This window comes from Haemorhous mexicanus, chromosome Z, assembly GCF_027477595.1.
Source record: "Haemorhous mexicanus isolate bHaeMex1 chromosome Z, bHaeMex1.pri, whole genome shotgun sequence".
Taxonomy (NCBI): domain Eukaryota; kingdom Metazoa; phylum Chordata; class Aves; order Passeriformes; family Fringillidae; genus Haemorhous; species Haemorhous mexicanus.
Window position 1 is genome coordinate 19,160,572 of NC_082381.1, and position 17,519 is coordinate 19,178,090.

At 34.4% G+C, this 17,519-nt stretch overlaps 1 protein-coding gene across 3 annotated transcripts in view; it reads left to right on the forward strand.

The window, feature by feature from the left end:
- FER (FER tyrosine kinase) overlaps window positions 1–17,519 on the forward strand; it is a 158,672-nt gene that overhangs the window by 119,043 nt on the left and 22,110 nt on the right. For all 3 annotated transcript variants that reach the window (XM_059837047.1, XM_059837049.1, XM_059837048.1), the window contains one exon: window positions 1,869–1,992. In XM_059837047.1, the coding sequence (XP_059693030.1) occupies window positions 1,869–1,992 (124 nt within the window). The remainder of the gene's footprint in view (window positions 1–1,868; window positions 1,993–17,519) is intronic.

Consider the following 17,519-nt stretch of genomic DNA (forward strand, 5'->3'; position numbering starts at 1 on the left):
CAGATACTTTCACTGTTGATTGCGGAGGGCATTAACTTATTTATATGAATTGTGAGAATTATAGTGTACACTGATGTTGATATTGCAAGTTTTTTTAAATAGAGAATTTTTGCTAGATTTTGGGGGCATTTGTTTCTGCAATTTTTTCCTTGTTTGTGTTTTGTCCTTTTTTGTTTGGTTGGTCTTTTATCTATTTTATTTTCCCAAAATATCAAACTGAGCTTATCTGTCTTTTCAGTTTTTCCTACATGAACTTGTTAGCAATTCTTAATCTTCAATATTGAAACATTGATTGATTGATTGACTGTTGAGATTTTTTTAAGATCTTAAAAAAAGGGAAGATTGCACATTTATAAAGGCTTGTAGTCATACTTTCTCATTCAAAGATGATTCCTGCATAGAGAGCAGTGAGGTCTCAGCGCATAAATAAAAAAATTTTCATCAGCTTGTTGTGTGTGTGTTGGAGGGGTGAGTTGCTTGAAAGTTTTTTTTAGCTGTCTGCTGTAAGTGGAATAATTCTGTTTACATGTACAAGAAATGACACATTATTTATTGGAGTGTTTATCTTACTTTCCACAGGCAATACCTACTTTTTACCAGTTGCCAGACTATGTCAGTAACCTCTCAGATTAAAGAAAAGGTATTATTGCCCAGTCCAGTTTGCAGTAGTCATCTCTCTTTTTTCATTGGAGTTTGAAAGTCAATATAGAGTGTTTCTGATTAGCTTTAGAGTCAAGGCTTTCCAGTCACCTCTTGCTCTCTCATCTGTGTGTTACCCAGTCTGGGAGTAAAGGGCAACTCCAACATAATGTCTGAAGGCATTGCAGTTACACTTCATAACATCTGACTCTTTTATTTAATACAGTCTTACTTTATTTCTTACACTAAGAAATGTAAATATAGATAGCCTCTTAAAAGAAATCACATATGAAACTTTTAATATAATACCATCATTTCCTATTTCTAAGAAAAGGCAGTAGATAAAACAGTGTAACAGCTTGCAAGAACAAATCCTAATAGTCAGTTCAGTCCTAAATGAACAGAAACAAATACTGGGGCAATGGCTGCCTACTCACTATCAAATAATTGTGTGATGTGAAAAGGTCTGCTGTGATTTTTTTTTTGTCTTTGCCTGGAATAATAAAATGTATTTTGGAAAGGTCTTTTAATACATTTATATCAGTTAGAACATGGCTTTGCAGTGTTCATATAATATTTTTCCAGCTTACTTTTGTCCTACATCAGTTTTTCAGAATATTTTTTTTGCTAACACAGTTTTCTTTTTGGAAATTCTCCACCCTGACTCTTCCCACTTCTCAGATGAGAGAACAGTGGCTTGGCTCCTCTGAGGGCAGAGTAATAACTGTTCACCTTCCACTGCCCTGGTCAAATGTCCAGTTAACAATGCCCAAGAAGAAAACACTTTATTGCTCCTCCAACACATCAGTTGGAGGAGTAGAATTAGAGAAGCATCACTGCAAATGATCAATTAAAAAGTAATTACTTTCATGTAGCTAATAGGACCTGACCTCTTTATTCATAATTAGTATTCTGTGATTAGAGAAGAATATGTATCACAGATTATCAGTTGTTTTTGTCAACAGTTTGTGAGTCTGTATTTAATGTTTGCTGGTGAAGATGAGGTGTATCAAAAGCATGCTGTGCAATTTTCACCTTCAAGCACCTACTATTTAAGGGAAAATGTATTTTTGAAAGATGAATTTCTTCCTTTTTCTTGGACTAGCCTCAAACTTGGGATGAGGAGAACAGCTAATAACCTGCATTTTATTTGGTCTTGCACACCTAATGAGATATAAATGTGTATATCCGATCAGTCTGTCTCACTGTTCATCTGTCTGATTTTCCAGGAGGTGATTTCCTGTCATTCCTAAGAAAAAAGAAGGATGAACTGAAAACCAAACAGTTGGTGAAATTTTCATTAGATGCTGCCTCTGGTATGGCATACCTTGAGTCTAAAAATTGTATACATAGGTAAGGAAGATTTTTTTTTTCTCATTATTGTACCTTTGCTCAGTAGAAATGCAAGGTGTTTAAAGGTGTGTGGTGTTTACTATCACGGAAGTGAACCCTGCAATTTAAAAAAAAAAAAATGTCCTTTTTCTGATTAATTGGTCATTATTGCTTGTCTAATTCAAAAATACTCGTTTGGGTAACAAATAAGTGCTACATTATTTGATGTCCCTAGTTTGGTGTATTAATAGAAGTTAAAAATTTTTTTTACCATAATGATATGCATTATAAGGAGCCTGATTCATACAGTGAGAATGAATCATAGTAAGAAGTCTGTGAGGCTTATGTCATGTCTGAAATTTACAGATACTTGGTGGGCCAACAGACAAGTTAAAGTATTAAATTAATACCTTAAGTATTAAGAGCTAAAATTCTGTATATTAAAATATAATTGCCTGAACTGTTCTCTCTGAAGTATGGAAGATTATGGAGCATTATGCTGTTGGAGTTCCTTATTTATGTTCATACCATTCCTTTTTCTTGTTTCTTCTCCAGTTTGACTCTGCTATTGCTGTTTATACTCCGTTTGTATCAAAGGGGATAGATTTAGTTTCCATTCGTTTTGTTCTCTCAGAATAGCACAATATATACCCTGCTTTAATGCTGTGGCTGAAATATGAGATGTAAACATAATGATCTATTTCACAGGAAAATTATGGAGGACAAGTTTTCATTTCTGATGTTGATGTCTTACACTTTGTGGACCATCTGTAGGTGAACTGTGTGATATCTCATTTACATAATCAGTTCATTTGGGATTTAACACCTTTCTGGTGAATGCTTATCAGAGACCTGAGTGGCATTTCTCTTAGATTTCCATCAGCAGTGAATGGGTCAGTTGCAATCCTGCACATCAAGTTAATCAAAACAATTCTGCAAGATCATGGTCTATAAGAAACACTGAGAGAAAAAAACTCCTAACTCACGCTCTAAAACTATGTAATATTCCCTTAGGGAAATCCAAGAAAGGGATTGTAAGCATTCTGTCATGACAGAATGTGTTTCAACCTGGTTCTGGTTGTCAAAGATACAATGGCAAAAAAATCAGAGCAAGTAACATCATTAGTAATTTTCACTAGCCTCATAAATGCTCTAGTGCTTAATAACATTCTGATCAGTGTTAAATCTGAAGTGCCTGTTTAAGCTCTTGTGTTCTTAGTTAATTAAAGCAAAGATAAAAATAGTAGCTGGATAACTGTAGTTCTTTATTGCAATTACTGAAAAAAAATTGCAATATTTATTCATTAAATTGTAGTGTACTGCCTAAAATATAAACAGCTTTTTTTTTTTTTTTTTATTTTTAACACTGGAAAAAGGGTATTCCTGCACAGATGTGTGAAATAGAGCTGTTCTAGTAGCTGTAGATGACAATGTGGCTTCACTGTATCTCTAGAAATTTGCCCTGCTGGTTTGTGAATAGGAACTGCTATTCCTAAAATCTGTTTACAAATCTAATAGTGATCTAGAGAATGTGTTTCTGTGAGAATATATGAGGAGTATTGTCTTACCATGTGAAGATTTCAGTTTTTCATAGTTTTCAGATGAAAATCTGAATACAAATGTGTCATATAGTTCCTGAGTCAGGAAAAAGAGATGAAATCTGACATGTTAGTGCCATAAACTTGCCTGTGCACACAGCCTGGGTTACACCTACTGTAGTACAAAGAGAGAAGAACTTCTTCCCCCTTGTTTACTTTTTAACTTCTAAAATATTAGTGAAATTTGTTGATTGTCACAGATTGTCACAGAAGGTTATCATAGAGAACTAGCACTTTCCTAAAGGAAAAACCAGAATTTTTAGGAGACCTATTCTGAATAAAAAAAAAGTTTTAGTGTAACCAAACAAGCAAACCATGTATTCAGTAGGACTTCTTACTTTTATAAAGCACACAGGTTTATAAATCAAAATAGGCATTTCCAGTATTAGTTTACCAGTCTTATTTTCATAAGACATATGAAAATAAGATGTTGGTATACAGCATTCTTTTTTGTTTTATGTGGTTAGCCATGGCATGTTCTTACTTTATTTATGAGTTAATTCTTCCAAATTTAATAGGTAAACATAATGAAAATTTCAGAATCAAGTGAACAGCCAACCAAGTTAAGTGATTTTTGCAGTAACGATTAAGGAACTTATGTTGGTTGGTTTTATTTTTAGTTACTAACACAGGTTGATTTCAAATGCTTATTCTGGGAAAGAAGCTCGTGAAGTTTTAAAATGTGTTTGACCAATGGCTAAACTGTAATTTGGTAAGCTTAGCATACATAGAATATTGCTAGGTGTGTTCCCTGTTTGAGCACTGATCCAGGATTTGTGGACACCCTGGGGAGTGGCTGGAGGTGTGTCAGTCTAGAACCCCTGTCTGCCACAGGAGCCCAGAGGAGACAGGGATAAGTCAAGCTGTGTTATGCTCCGTGAGCAAGTTCCTGGGTGTTCTGGCTCAGAAGCCCACTGGAATTTCCCAAGCACTGGAAGTGCAGCCATGTAGCTGCATGGTCTGTACAAGCAGTCTGGGAGCCTTTGCTGCCTCCTTTTTAGGTCAGGTAGGACAGATTGGTCATGTGTAAGTTTAATGTTGACAGGAGGTACATGGGAACAGAACAGTTTCATTCATAGTAGGAAGAAACTTTAGCACTCTGTAAAAAGAGTGGTGGTTTTCTGAAGGAACATTAAACTTGTTCTTTTTTTGTCAGAAAGTTCATCTACTGAAAGTGGTTCTCAGGTGAAAAAGAGGTGAGAAAATTAACTAGAGGCAATGGACTAAGCAGTGGTTAAAAAAGCCTTAGTCATTTTGTGTGTAAAGGTCTATTGCTTAAAGATCAGTAATGTATAGTTAGGAATAGTTTCTATTGCATAGATTGCAGTAAAATGAAATTATTTTGCTTCATGCTGTTGTCTTTTTGCAGTATTCAGTGTAAGTTCTTTGGTTTAAGGATTTTTTCAGAATCCCACCTATATATCTTTAGTAGTTTGGGTGACTAATTTAGTACCATGCATATTTGACTACCTGCTAAAGGGAAATTAGGGCTACTCTTCAGTTAATTTGCATTATTTTTGATGCTGCTTTTTAGTTGTAACTGCAGTAGCTACACTTAGTCTTTATATTTTAAAATTCTACCCAAATTTGTGTTGGATTTCTGAAGTTATTGTCTGAATTACACCTTAACTTACCCTTTCAGTAGTTGGGACAGTGCCACAACTAATGTGCTGTTTGTTTTCCATTTTTTTATGTGTTACGTATTATGTTAGCTATTTCAGTAGGTGAAAATGCTTACATTGGCATGTAAGTGATTATTGAATGATTATTTGATCTACATTTGCATTTCCTCTAGCATCCAGATATCACTTGTTCTTTGCTCTCTCTCTTTAAAGAACAGAAATGACTGCACTTTCAGGGGGGGAAAAAGCTGCATGAAAAGATTTTATTAAAAAAATGAAGAGTGGTTGAACATGCACAGAAGAATGTAGTCATTTCATCTCCATTTAATTAACATGAGGTTGAAGAAATGTTTCTTGCTTTCATTTTTACCATATGCTATTGTTTAGATAGTTCCATTTTTCTGTTAATTAGAAACAGAAGATGAGGATGGAGATGTGATAATTTGAGTTGGCTTAATAAACATTTGGGAGTAGCCTTGTTTTCCAGTACTTGATTTGCATGTGGTGAATTCATTTGTCCATAACTTATGTTTAGTATTCAAAGCAGTCTTGGGGGCTATAGGAGGGAGGCTGCAATTTCTGTTGGACTTTTATTGGATGTGCAGAGATGTCTTCTACAAGATCAGGTTGACTTATCTGCGATAGATGCACTGTGAGTGTGAGGAAACAGGGATCAAGGTCCCTGCATTCAATGTCAAATTTTCCTTTCAGTCAATTAATTTATCTTCTGGAAGTCTCCTGTATTCTGAATTAAAGATGTATTGGTTGGCAAGAAGATCATGTTCTCCGGTCTAGTTTTTCCATTTTTAGTCATATTGCTACTGCTTCTGTTTGCCTCAGTTTTGTAGCTGTGAAAACCCATGTGTTGTGTTAAATCTGATTTACTTTCATGTTATGAAATCCTGACTCTGTGGATATTAATTAAGAATTTCTACAGTTTTCATTAGATATATATAATTTAATTTAATTACATATAAATTGCTAGGAACATACTTGCTTCCCTGATACTTGGGCACTTGTTACTCTGAATATTCATTTCCTCCTGGCCAGTTGAAATGCCTGAGGCTTTTATTCCAGTTTCTGTAATTTTCTCTGCTAGTGTATGACTTACAAAGAAAGACAACATTTTGGTGGTAAACCACCACAACTCTCTGAGGTTTATTGCAAGGATTAATTTGCCATTATTAATTATCTTTTTATGATTCCTTCAGAATTACATTAATAAAACAATGGTCTGAGGTTCCATTTCTACAGCTTTCTTCCATAGAAAATTTACTTATGACTGAATGAAAACGTATGTACTACTGTGTTGATAATATCTGTTGATCATGCTTCAATGAATGTCTTTTGAGAGAATTGTAGTCAGTGCTACAGCTGAAACACCCCATAAATGTGGTGAATAATTATAGTTTTGATTCTTTTTTATAAGAAGATGTCTCTTTTTTATATAAAATGATGCTTCAAAGCAATTTTTCCCAATATAAACATTAGAAATATTTCTATTCTGTTTAAAGAGAAAAACAAATGGAAACTTTGATGAAGAACGGTTAAATTCTGCAGGCCACTTTATATAAGATATATTGCTAGGTTTTTAAAAATCCACTAAAATTTACTCTGCCATGTCTATAAAATAATTTTTAATCAAACTTTGAATTTGATTGGCACAATATTGGGTTGATCTTTTATTTCTTAATATGGGCATCCCTTATGCAACTTTCTCTGTTGCCTTTTAACTGGTAAGGATTTTTCATCAAAATGAGTATTTCCACTGACTTTATTAAATTATACTGTGCAATTAAAGCATTTCAGTTTTATATATATTATTGTTTTTTATTTGTTCTATTGGTCATAAGTGTACTAATGAAAGAACCATTTGCAAGGTTACAAAACCCCTCCTTCTCATAGTTCTGTTGTGGGTAAATAAGGATCTGTCTGCCAACTCTTTCCAAATAAAACTGAGTTCAGAGAGCTGCTCTTGGGACTCCCAGCTGTTGCTAAACAAATAAAGGAAGCACTGTTTCCAGAACAGTGGTGCTGCTCACCTCTCAGCACATTCATGCCAGCACTCCATGGGTGCTGTTGGGGCACTTGGTCTGCCATGATCCTTCTTTCATCAGTGGATATTGAAACTTCTTTTCAGACTATAATATTGATAAAGACAAATGTGTCACTGCTTTCAAATGCGCCAGGAAATTATTTGTCTGTTTTCACTTAAAATGAGGTGTTTCCAACCCTAAAATAACTAATAGGGGGCACTCCCAACTGCTGTCATCCAGGAGAGGCAGCTGAACACTGCTGGATTTCATTAAGCTTACCACTTAGGAATAGCTTATAGAGTATTATATACCAGGTTTCAGCTTTTAAGAATAGATTTTTAAGAGATTTCCACCTCTTTTTTTTCCCCTGCAGTCACATTGGTAAGTGTGGTTTGATCCTAGAGAAGTACATTTACAATTAAATTTGGATCAGTTCTGAATTAGTACTTCTGGTTGTCTGAGATCTTAGTCAAGCAGAGTGATTATTTTTTTCTGTAGTGAACCTGTATGAATCTAATCTGAAAGCATTAAGGAAAAAACACACAGGAAACATGAGTATCTAAGCCTATGAATATTGTAGACTTTAAACTCATTATAATAAATTAGAGTAAGTATTGAATTCAAAGTATATTATAATACAAGTGCCTGTGAGCTATGCTGAAGAGTTGCTTCTGAATAAAAAAATTGAACTTTCTTCTAATCTATTATCTGTTTCCTTAAGCTATTGAATTTTGACATGGCTGGTAACAAAAGAATTTAAAAGGAAGAGAAATACAGTTACTTTCTTGTGGATACTGTGCAGTTGTTCTGCGGGTTCCCCTTGTCTGCTTTATTTGAAATTCACCCCAGGCTATATTAAAAGCAAACTAGGCATCACAGATTGAGCTTTGCCATAGCTGCACAAGGCTTGTAGTTAGAGTAACAGGTGTGTGGGTTTGGATGGCTGGAGTGTGATATAGGAAAGGTCTGCATACAATTTTATTTACTGTAAATCCTCCCCATGTCATTCTGTCTCCCTAAGACCATGCTATCTTTCATATATTCCTGATGTATGCTCAAGGTAGTGCTGTTACCAGAGGAGTTAGTGGCCACAATGTGCAGGAAATACATATTTGAATTGTGGCTTTTTCATGTTACTGTATTAAATAAACATGCAGTAGACTGCACAAAGTATTACATTAACTTAATGATTGGTACATTATTAATAGAACTGGAAGCTCTGGTGCTTTTTTTTTCCTCTTTAGGAATAACTTGATAGTTTATTCAGCTGCTATTAGGACAGGTTTTATTTGCCATGGGGATTTTCAAGTACTGTCTATCTCTACCACTTACTACTCTTCTTTTAAAATATTAAAATATAATGTATCTATTCATACTAGTGGAAAACAAAGTTCTTGTTCAACTGTGGTCATTCTGAGGCTAATATTAATAATTAATGTTCCCAGAGGCCAGTAAGGATATTAGATTATGCTGTTCGTTAGCTTCAAATGGCAAATTGACATTTCTTCATATTAAATAAATAAAGGGAAATTACCTTTTTCTTTCTATGTTTGTATTTTCTTTTGAAAAGGCTGTTACAATGTTTCATTTTTATTTTTGCCTAATTGACATTTTCTTTAGCTTCCATTTTATGTCTGAAGATAATATAGCCTGTATATCAACTGAATGACATCAGAGATAATCCAGTATGATCAATTAAGCATAATTCTTTATATTAATGTTTTGAAGTGTGTGTTAAGATATTCAGTAAGGCAGATATTTTCATTTTATTGCGAATTTTGCCTAATGGTCCCTATTCAGTATGTACTTAAGTATCATCTTTTGTGTGTTCTCCATAAAATGGGGAAAATATCCAGTTATTTTAGACCTGAGCTTTCAGTATGCCATTTTTCTAGGATGGTGATTTAAAATATCACATAGAGTTAAGCTAAAGATAGTAATAGGTAAATTGGTTGGCATGTTATTGCAGAATTATCTTGTAGACCTAGGTATTTAAAAAATACAGTGTCAGTATTGTCAGTAAGCTGTATTAATACAGATATTCGGGGTGATAGAATTCACTGATAACTGCTAGCACAAGGGAAGCTGAAAATCCATTACTTTTCACAATCGCTAGAAATTTATAATAATTTCTATTTTTTTCTTTCTCTTTGGTGCATTTCACCTGTCAGTTAGCAACTTGAGGTTGGATATTTACCATTGGAAGGCAGATTCTTCGATCTGGTCAGCTGACTCTTGCATTTTTAAGGAACATTGAGTTATGTATAACTTATTTGTGACCTGAGGTCTTAGTCTCATGAAGAAGAACATGAATAATCCTTGCTAAGGGGCTTATGTTGTGTACAAATATAAAGGGACAGAAATGTGCCTTTTAAGGATTATATTTTGTAAGAAAGTAACCCTAAACCCTGAACTTTTTGAAGTTCTTTACCTTCTGTTACTCCAGGGCTTTTCCTTCTGAGACTTCACACCTTTCCTTTACATTGTTCCTGCCCTTTTAGATTTTACTGCACAACTGTGTAAGATTGTGAGTGGGAGAAAAAATATGCAAAAGGAAAATTTGTTAAGAAGGAAGTAATTTTGTTCTTCTTATTGCATAGGTAAGGTTGTATTAGTTACTAGCTGATATTTCTGCTCTTTCAGGTTTAAGTGAATACCCATGAATCCATTCCCTGAAATCTCAGATAATGGTCTGTTCTTTCTGCCATGCTGAATTCCTGTTTGGGTTCCAGGAATCATCAGAGAATCCAAAGAAACAGCACAAAGTTCAAAATACTGCCAGATACTCTAACAAAATGTTGTATGTGATGTATATAGTTACAAGAGCTCTTCTTTTAGAAGTGCATCTGTGTTATTCTAAGGGGGCAGTTGTTCTGTGTAAAGCCAAAATGAAGTTACTAGAATTTAGTAACTATATAATAGTTAGTATTTTATAGACTGTGAGGAGAAACATTAAGTATTAGTAGCTAATTATATTAGTTTATTATTACTTAATGATTATAAGTAGGCTTATATCAGAATAAATTCTCAGGCTGTAAACAATCTGTAGGAAATGCCAGAGGAGGAGATTTAGATTTTTTTCTTGTCACAGAAGTTGCATAGTATGAAAAGTATTTATTTCTTGACATTGGAGTTGAATTAGTCTATTTCTCATGAGAAATCCCTGATACAGTAGGCTCACTCCTAAAAAATGAGTAACCTTTGCTAGGAATAAAGGAAATAAGGCTGAAAGAATTTAAAGCAAATTTTTTAGACTCTCTCATTCTGTTTAACAAGCAGTAACATTTTAAGTGTGACATTATTGTAATGTATTTGTTTTTATTTACTGCAATATCACTTTCTTGTTGATAAATATTAGGCATCTGCAAGTATTACTCAGTAAAATAATTTGAATAACATTTTAGTATAATAAATCTACTCACTGCATGAAAGCAACATGGTCTCTCTAATTAAAAAGCCAAAAGGAAAAAATGAAAGTTACAGGCTGTTGAGACTAAGATAAAAATAACATGCTGTTAGTGGAAGCTATAGTGCTGACCATAAAGTCACGTAGCTCTTCTGGATAGTGTAAATAATATTTTCTCTACTCTCATAATCCTGGTGCAGTGGGTGAAATGTAATTACTTTCTAAGAAAGATGGGCTGCAGTATACCATTTGTGCAGTGGGCAAAGGAGGCATTAGTAGATGATGAAGAACAAATTAGATGATAGGATAAGACAAAAGCAGAGGAATAAGGGAGGAGGAGAAGGTGAAGAAGGCTGTAAACTACAGCAGTTGCTTTAGAAGTGAGGTTTAGGGTTGGCTCTTTGAGCGCAAGTCAGGGTGACCACAGGGTGTGTCAGTCTCTGTATAGGGAAGCTAAAACATACTTTCATGCACTGATTTATTTTCTTTGGGATGTAGATCTTTTCCTCATTTCTTTCCTACAGCAGAAAACTCTAATCCTTGTTTTTGAAAAGGAAAAAGATGTATATCTAAGATACAATGCACTAAGATATTATATATTGCTTCCATATTTTGTTGGCTTCCTGATACTAGTTCTTGACATTCCAAAGAGGAATATACCACAGTTACCTCAGACTGGAAACAACCTTGTTTTAATAAGAAATTCTTAGGCTGTATGTGATAACAAAAAATTAATTCCCAAATTGTTTTCCAGAAGAAAAAGTTATTTCTCTTTTCTGTATTTTATACATATACATGCACACACACAAATATGTATATATATGCTTACTAGCTTACACCTATTTTGTAGATTTGACAAAATGTTTATCCACTAATTTTCCAGATAGTACTAATGATGATATACCTTACTGTGGTTTTTATCGCTGCCTCAGGAGGTTCTTCAGAAGTGCCTTCAACCTTTACAGTGCTGTATTTTTATCACTGATGTATCATATTCAGCATTGTTATCTGTCTGTGTATGTAGTGAAAAACAGATGAAAGAAGGATCTGTGTTGGATCTTAGTGTGTATTCATGAAATAACTTGGTTTTAAAGTTTATGGAACTAGAAAACTTCATGGCATATAGGTCTACATATCAAATAATAAAGAGAGGGCTGTTTTCTAGCTCTTTTTGTAAAATCAGGATATTTTTCTCATACAGCTAAGAGAAACTTATGCCCATTAAGCTAGGTTCAAAGGTAAATTCAGTTCCAGTAGGTACTGCTCACAAAAAATGTTGTGATCAAATATAAACTGTCTGAAAGGAATCGCGCTTGCTGAGGATGAGTAAAATAAAACACACAGAAAGCTAAGTGCATGTTTTGTTCTTTTTTTGTCATTGCTCTCTTATTCTCAGCCTCTTTCCTCCTCATTCGGCAGAACTGTAGTGCATGGATACGCTTTTACAAAACAGTTTTTTTTATCACTGTGAGTTTTGACTCAAATAAGGAGTTACTCTTTGTCAAAGGCTATTTCAGAATTCTTATGCAAGGTAGTAAATCACAAGGGTGGCCATACTGGCATGTTAACTAGTTTGGAAGATAGATGGAGACCATTAGGATACATGGAGCTGTGAGAATTTTTCAGTCAATGTTGCAGTATTTAAATGCTCACAGATTTCAGCTGAGTCATTCAAGCCAGGCATAAAAAGCTCCTGGCAATGCTGGATGTCAGATACTTCATCAAGTGTCCTGGCTTCTGGGAAATAAAAATAGATGAGTGGAATAAGGGCCAAGCCCCAGTTTAAAAAAACCCCAAACTAAATGTAGGAGTTAGGATGTAAAAATACCTGATTTGAAAGGTTTCTGCTTTGGAATAGTTTTGATTTTGGAGATCAGTAAGATAATTAGCCGACATATGCTCAAAAGGAAGGGTTTGAACTTTACTGCTCTGAATATTGCATCTTAGTTGGTTATAAACATCTCCAGGCCTATCCACTAACAAATTAATTGCCTCTCCTTTCTGCTTGGTGCCTTTGACCTCTCTGACTTCTCATCTGCTTCCAGGAAGCCACCCTTCCTGCCCATCTTTGCTTGTGCAGACCATGCTCTCTTGTATGAGATTATCTGGACTAGTTTCTTACTCTTCTTGCAGGTCGTGCATGGTTTCATGAAATCCCACTCCCTCCTCATCAAAATTCAGAGTATCCCACATGAAGGGCAAAACTGAGATGACAGGGTCTCCCAGGCTGCTATTGTCCTTTTTTGCCAGAACTCAAGTACAAAATATTAGCATTATGGTTACAAATATATATATATATATCCTGGTTTTTTTAAAAATACATATTTATTACAAAGGAGTTATTAAACTTCTGTATATATTATTAATCTTCTATAACACAGCTGGACTTCTGTTGTAAATTGAAACCAGTTGTTTTTAGTTTTGTAAGTCAATAAGGATCTCTCTAATAATGGGGAGAACATTATGACCTTCAGCTAGAGTCAGGTAGGCAGAACTCTTAGAACTACAACTGTAAAACTTGTGAAAGATTTTTCTACGTCAACATAAAGACATTTTTTTTTTCCTTAAGCAGGCAGTTTCTGCTTCTTTTAACTATCAAGGAGCTATTAAATTGAATTTCTTCAGTTCCCTTTTGGGGAGTATTTTATAGTAATTTATACAGAGCTTGGAAATCTCTCAGATTTGGCAGTGGCCAGTGTTTTTTCTTCTTTAACATTGCACATTTCACCTCTGCTGATGTTCCAAGCCTCTCGCAGATGTCTGAACCTGGAGCTGGGCTCTGAAGTGCCACTGATGTGCTGCTCACACCAGCCTGGGTTAGGAGAAAAGACAAACTGGTACTCCCTAAAGAAGCCTGCAGTTGAGGAAGCCAAAATTTGTGTGATAGGTTTGCTACACACAGTGTGGGGCCACTTTTGACGAGTAAAACTACCTCTAACCACAAATAAATGCCTGTAGCTGCCTGGTGGAAATCTGAGGAGACTCAGCAGCAGCTCTGTCATTCTGACTTCATGGGAATCTACCTGTACCCAGCTGGCAACACCTGTAGCCCTTTTCTGTACAGAAATTAGTAGTTTGTGTCATGGCATTTGGAATTTTGTTGTTTCTCCAAATATGTGATTGGTTGAAAAAGTCACCTTTTCATATATAATAAAATGAACAAAAGCACTAATCCAGGAAATTAATAATTCTTTGGGTCTCTCCCTCTTTGACCACTACCTTTTTGTTGTGTACTTACTTTAGTTGTGCACTTACTTAAGCCTGATACTAACAATAGATTCTAGGGCATCTGACAATTCTAATGTTTACTTTAAGTCAGTAAAAAGTTGGATTCATTTACTTAATCAATCCCTTTGAAACAGACACTGCTCCGTACACCTGTCAAATTGTTTTTGGTTTATTAAGCAACTTCATTAATAAAATAGAATTTCTTACTTTTCCTAGACAGATTTCTCACAATCTAGTAGATAATGAGCTTTTCTTTTTCCAATGCTCAGTTTAATTCCATTACTCATATTTAATTGGAATCCATATCTTGTTAGATTCTCTTTTCTTTCTATATGGTTGCCTAATAGTATTTAGTCTTTTATTGAATGTTTGAATTTAGGCTTAATTTTTAAAAATATAATAGTTCCTGTTTAACACACTATGTCTAATGCTTATTCCAACAGATGTATTCCCTCCCTCTCCCTCTGTCCCCCCTCTTTCTCCTTCTCTCCTTTCCTTCTTTCTTTTTGTTTATTTTTCCTTTCTGTTGCTTGCTGCTGCTCTTAGTTTTATATTATCTGGAAATTTAATTAAATTTCTGTTTGATTTTTCCCTCAGATCATTAACAAAGCTGTTAAATGAAAACAGGCAACTCCAGTTTGTTGCCCTATATCATATCACCTTCTAAGAAATTTCTTACCCATGGTTCTTTAAGCAGTAAGATTTTAAATGTTTAGCAGATGACTAGATGGACTTTAGTTATTTTATAACCTTTGCCCACAACAAATGCTGAAATGAATGTAATATTAAATGGCAAAGAGGATCCTGTCTTCCTAAAGTATAATGGCAGAATAGTTTTTTCTGCAGAAATATTTCAGAATAATAGCCAGGTGCAGTAAATCCATAACAGTGCAATAGTTTTCTCATAGTTTTCTTTTCCTGTCTTTACATTAAGCACAGGAAAGTGTTTTCTGCACCTCGAACAAACTTTGAATCCCGGTAGGACAAGGAACATTCAGATCTGTAGGGAGTCAACCCTATTCAGGAGTGAAGATGCTTCCACAGAGAGCAACCTAAGGCAGAGGGGCTGTTTCTAAATACAGAGCTCTGGATTTTCCAGGGCAAGGACATTCTTGTAACAAACAGATGACTTCTGCTATCAGATAGCATAAGGTTTTAATAGAAGAAAAAGGATAGTGTTTAGCATGTGATGAACTTGGATCCCCTGGACTTACTAACATTTCTTCCTCGACTCAGCCCAGCTGTGAAATTCTGACATGGTGAATATGCATGTGACATCTGAGTTCATCCAGTTCCCAAAAGCTGTGGAAGTCCTGTCCTATCTCCCGCTATCAACATGAGATGTAATCATGATCCTTAATCAGCACTGTCATTTCTTTTTCTTCTTCAACGTCTCCCACTTTGGATACCCCACCATAATTACATGAAAATTCCATCGCATTCTTCTTCTTCTGGTGAAAATAGTGCAAAATATTTTCTTCCACAAAAAAGTTTTATTTTTGAGTGGGAAAACTATTGTAGATTTTAAGTAATAGAGACAAAAACCAGGACAGAGGTCCAGTTTATTTACTGTCTTGTTAATTTACAGGAAGTTAATAGGTAATTTTTTTCCTCTAAATTTCTATATATATAATTCTTTGCGATGTGTTAGCCACATGAAATTTCTTTTGTGTTTCTGTAAGCTAACTGCAGATCGTAGCTATCTAGGACAATTAGTAAATTATTCCTCCTCTTCGTTTTCATTCATTTCACCTTATTACAGTTAAAAAACAGGCTATTTTTAAAATTCTGAAATATTTCAAGATGCCACTAAGTATTTGTGGGTAATTCTTGATTAAGGGTAGAGAAATATTGTAAAGTACAAATTAGAATTTTTTTTCTCTGACTGGAAAATTATGAATTAGTTGGTTATTACTGTACATCTTTGTCAATGGTTTCCATTGCTAAGAATGCTTAGCTGGCATAAGCTACCTGTGCCATCTATTTAAATTCTTTTCTCCCTAAATAAGGAACATCCCCAGATGAATAATTGCCTTGAAAAGGTGGCTGACTTTCCTCCCTTTGCTATTGGCTTTCTTTGTCACTCTCTCTTAAGAATGCAGGAGGTTTCTTTTTTTCACTTACTAGCACGTAGGTTAAAACTGCAGCACAATCCTCTTGTCTAGCAATGCTTGATTCTGCTACTTTTCTGCTGTCTTTTCCTCCTAATTTCTAATTAGACCAATTGTATTTGGTTTCTCTCTTATTCCTTGTTAATTATTTTCATGACTATGTAGTGTCTTGTACCTTAATTATGCTGGATGCTTCATTTCTTTGTAGCATGATTATTACCTTTACCTTTTTTTACCTTCATTAATAAAGTGTTTCAAGATGTAGTTCCTATAAAATACTTTATCTACTGGAAAATCATGAGCGTTAGTCCATACTTGTCTGTTACTTTTAAAATCTTAAACCATACCTCTCTGCTGTAGGAGCAAAGGTAAATTTAAGTGATGGAAATGCATGTAGAGATAACTACAGCTACTGTTGCATACCACGTAATTGGTTCTGGCTGTTTAAAAAAGCAAGAGTTGCTACCTGTCTCAGATGAACTTTGATATTCACCTGTGGCAAGTACTTAAATGTAGCCTGAGAAAACTTTGAAATATTTCCTTTTTCATTAGCACTTGAAAAGCCCTGCAAATACTGTATTATTGTGCTATTTTATTTCATTCTATTGAAAAAGGTGGGGGAAAAGTGACCCATATTATAATCATGCTTTTGAATTTTTTGCTTTCTTGCCCACTTGCAGTTTTTTTCAATTCCACATGCTCTGCTTTGCATTATTAGTCATTTATACTTAATACATTGTGATATAAACGCTAGAAAATGGCTTTTTTTAATAGAATGAAAAATTTATTTCCTAAAAACCTTAATCATCAGAAAATCAGTGATAGAAGCTATTCTGCTTTAGACATTTTCTTTAAATCCAGCATGCAGCCTTTTCTATCACTGATATATTATAGGCAAGGGAATATGACCTTTGACTGTATCTGGTCTGTCTCTTCAGATGATTACAGTTTTGTAAACAAGTTAAACTAGTATTTAATGCTTCTGTACAGAGATATCAATTACATTTTGACATTATATTATGTAATAAGATATAATAATAGAATTATTACAGAATTAGTAGAATAAGAAAGAGATTAATTCAAAACTAAACTCAGAATTAAGAACTAAATTGAGTGATCTGAAAGGGTCTAAAAGGAAAAGGACACTGATTGTAACAAGACTTATTTTATCACATAGGTTGAATAAAGCCATCATATTACATTAAAAATGTTCCTGTTAGCAAAATTTTGAGCTCTACTGTTGCATTTTATTTTAGTTGCTTCTGTGAATGATACAGTGAAAATTTTTGTTTGAAAATGGTATTTTTCTTCCTATGAATAATACAATCTACTTGTATAACTGGTTATGGAAATGGATGGCGTTGTGGTTGTAATTTAAGTCCACTGTAATTTTATCAAGCACAAAATGTAAACTTGTGTTCTGTTACATCTTCGATAAATAATTTTTAGACACTTAGTTTGCCCTGTAATTCAGTTAATATCAAAGAGACTCTTCAGGACTGTTACAAACCTTACATGTTTGTTAAATGTGCCCATATTTGTCCTTC